The sequence below is a fragment of the Lucilia cuprina genome, chromosome 5 (assembly GCF_022045245.1).
Source record: "Lucilia cuprina isolate Lc7/37 chromosome 5, ASM2204524v1, whole genome shotgun sequence".
NCBI lineage: Eukaryota > Metazoa > Arthropoda > Insecta > Diptera > Calliphoridae > Lucilia > Lucilia cuprina.
In genome coordinates this window covers 52,804,386-52,808,080 of record NC_060953.1, presented here as the reverse complement: position 1 = coordinate 52,808,080, position 3,695 = coordinate 52,804,386, and the positions used below count along the sequence as shown (strand labels likewise).

At 32.6% G+C, this 3,695-nt stretch overlaps 1 protein-coding gene across 1 annotated transcript; it reads right to left on the bottom strand.

Moving 5' to 3' along the window:
- Positions 1–171: 171 nt before the first annotated feature.
- Positions 172–966, bottom strand: LOC111688770 (bax inhibitor 1; the record flags this gene model as incomplete). Its single annotated transcript, XM_023451279.2, has 2 exons — positions 172–381; positions 508–966. Coding segments are annotated over 2 exons (654 nt in total), but the record flags the coding sequence as incomplete, so codon positions are not given.
- Between the last annotated feature and the right edge of the window lie 2,729 nt (positions 967–3,695).

Genomic DNA, 3,695 nt, shown 5'->3' with positions numbered 1-3,695 from the left:
ATCTATTTATCTATCTATCTATCTATCTATCTATCTATCTATCTATCTATCTATCTATCTATCTATCTATCTATCTATCTATCTATCTATCTAACTATCTATCTACTTATACATCTATCTGTATGTCTATCCATCTATTTATACATCTATCTTTCATATTAAAACACGCATTCAACCGATTTCTGTTCATTGTTTATTTATAATATTTACCTTTTGTGTCAGGATAATAAGCAAACGTCTAAACATGCTCAATACATCAAAGAATAAATCCAATGAATGTTGTACAACATCCCTATTGCCAATGCGTACTTTTTCAATAATATTCTGAGTATCGAAAAGTACAAAGGCGGCCATAACGAAAACACCAATATAAAGTTGACCCTATTAACAAATAAAACAAATACAATAAATTGTAATTAATATTAATCAGTAATTAAACATAGACATACATACATATATCTGTATAATGTATTTATAATCTATAGATAATATCACACAATTTCTTACCATTTGTACAAACATTGACTTGAAGAACATATTTAGAATACTCAATAAGGTCATGGTATTGATAACGCTAACCAAAATACCACCCAAAAATAGGAATTGACCACGTTCCGCCAACAATGCTGCCACTGAAAGTGAGGCAAATGTTACCACAATTCCAACCAATGCGGTAACGATTATAGATGGATTAACACTGACAACATATTGCAATAGTGGTCCCATAGTTTGTCCCGAACAGAAACCAAAAGCGTACAGCATAGCAACACGGTTATAGTAATTTTTGCCATTATCACGATAGAAGTGTAGACCCAAAACCAATAGTAATGAACCGATAGCAGCCAACATGCCCAAATCAATAATGTTTTTCATTTGTAACATGGAACCAGTAGCTGTTATGGCTGCCGTGCCACATAGCATCATATAAACTTTAGCCAAATGTTGACGAACATGGGGTTCACTAAAATGAAATAATAAAATATATTTAATATACTATAGATAAATAGACAATAGACTAGACTATATACTATAGACTGGATTGTAGATTATACTAAGACTAGACTATAGAATATACTATACACTGTACTATAGACAAGATTATAAACTAGACTGTGGACTATACTATAGACTAGACTGTAGATTATACTAGACAGACTAAAGACTAGAATATAGGATGGACTGTAAAGTAGACCATAGCGTAGACTATACACTGGACTATAGACATAACTATACTAAATATACTATAAGGTAGACTATACTATTGACTAGGCTATTGACTAGACTATAGACTAGGCTATAGGCTAGACTTTAGACTAGACTATCTATATAGACTAGTCTATGGCTTAGACTATCCATATAGACTAGTCTATGGACTAGACTATATAGACTAGTCTATAAACTAGACTATCTATATAGACTAGTCTATAAACTAGACTATCTATATAGACTAGTCTATAGACTAGACTATCTTTATAGCATAAGTCTAGTCTATAACCTATTCTATAGTATAGTCTATAGTCTAGTCTTAAGTCTAATCTATTGTCTAGTTTATAATCTATTTTATAGTCTACTCTATAGTCTAAGTTTAAGTCTTAAGTTTAATCTATAGTCTAGTCTAACCTATAATCTAATCTATAGTCCAGAGTATAGTATATTCTATAGTCTACACTAGACTATAGAGAAGACTAGATTATAGACTAGACTATGGAATAGCCTATAGACTAGACTTAAGACTAGAATATAGACTACACTATAGACTAGACTAAAGAGGAGGCTATAGACTAGAATGTAGACTAGACTATAGATTAGACTAGTCGGCATACACTATTGACTATACTATAAATTGACTATATACTAGACTAGCCTTTAGACTGGACTATAGACTAGATTACAGACTAGACTATTGACTAGACTATATTCTAGACTATTGGCAAATCTATAGACCAGACTTTAGACTAGATCATAGGCTATAGAATAGATTATAGGCTAGACCTAATACTAGACTGGACTATAGGCTTGGCTTTGGACTAGACTTTATAATAGACTATATACTAGAATACTACTACTAGAAGACTAGACAATAGACTAGAATATAGACTAGACTATAGACTTTACAATAGACAAGAATGTAGACTAGACTGTAGACTATAGACTAGAATATAGACTAGAGTATAGAATAAACTGTAGACTAAACTATAGACTAGACTAAAGACTGGATTATAGGTTAGACTATAGACTAGACCATAAGCTATAGAATAGACTATAGGATGCACTTACGACTAGACTATAGGCTAGACTTTGGACTAGACTATAGATTAGACTAAAATATCGACTAAACTATAAAATAGTCGATAGATTAGACTATAGATTAGACAATAGACTAGCCTCCTATATACTGGACTATATACTAGATTGTAAACTAGAATATATACTAGACTATAGACTAGACGAGACTATAGACTAGACTATATACAAGAATATAGACTAGAATATAGACTTAACTGTAGACTAGACTATAGACTTGACTATAAACTAGACTATAGACTAGACACTATTCTAGACTTTAGACTAGATTATAGGCTGGATCATAGACTAGACCATAGACACGATTACAGACTAGACAATAGACTAGACTATAGACGAGACTATAGACTATACTATGGACTATAGACTAGACAAGAGACTACACTATAGACTAGGGTATAGACTAGAATAAAAACTATACTGTAGACTAGACTGTAGACTTGACTATAAACTAGACTATAGGCTAGACTATAGACATAACTATAGACAAGACAATAGGCTAGACTATAGATATAACTACAGAATAGATTATAGACTAGAATATCAACTAGAGTATAGACTGGACTGTAGACTAGACTATAGACTAGACTATAAACTAGACTATAAACTAGACTATAAACTAGACTATAAACTAGACTATAAACTAGACTATAGAGTATAATAGAGACTAGACTAGAGTATAGACTAGACTACAAACTAGACTATAGAGTAGAATACAGACTAGACTAAAGACTTGACTAGAGCACAGACTAGACCGCAGGCTGTAGACATAACTATAGAATAGATGATAGACTAGACTGGACTATAGGCTAGACTATAGACTATACTATAGACTATAGGCTAGACTATGTGCTAGCCTATAGTCTAGCCTATAGTCTAGTCTTTAGTCTTGTCCATAGTCTAGTCTATAGTCTTGTCCATAGTCTATAGTCTAGCCTATAGTCTAGTTTATAGTCTAGCCTATAGTCTAGTCTATAGTCTAGCCTATAGTCTAGTCTATAGTCTAGTCTATAGTCTAGTCTATAGTCTAGTCTATAGTCTAGTCTATAGTCTAGCCTATAGTCTAGTCTATAGTCTAGCCTATAGTCTAGTCTATAGTCTAGCCTATAGTCTAGTCTATTGTCTAGCCTATAGTCTAGTCTATAGTCTAGCCTATAGTCTAGTCTATAGTCTAGCCTATAGTCTAGTCTATAGTCTAGCCTATAGTCTAGTCTATAGTCTTGTCCATAGTCCTTTCCATAGTCTTTTCCATGGTCTAGTCTATAGTCTAGTCTATACTCTACTCTATAGTCTAGTCTGTAGTCTAGTCCATAGTCTAGTCTATAGTCTAGTCTATAGTCTAGTCTATAGTCTAGTCTATAGTCTAGTCTATAGTCTAGTCTATAGTCTAG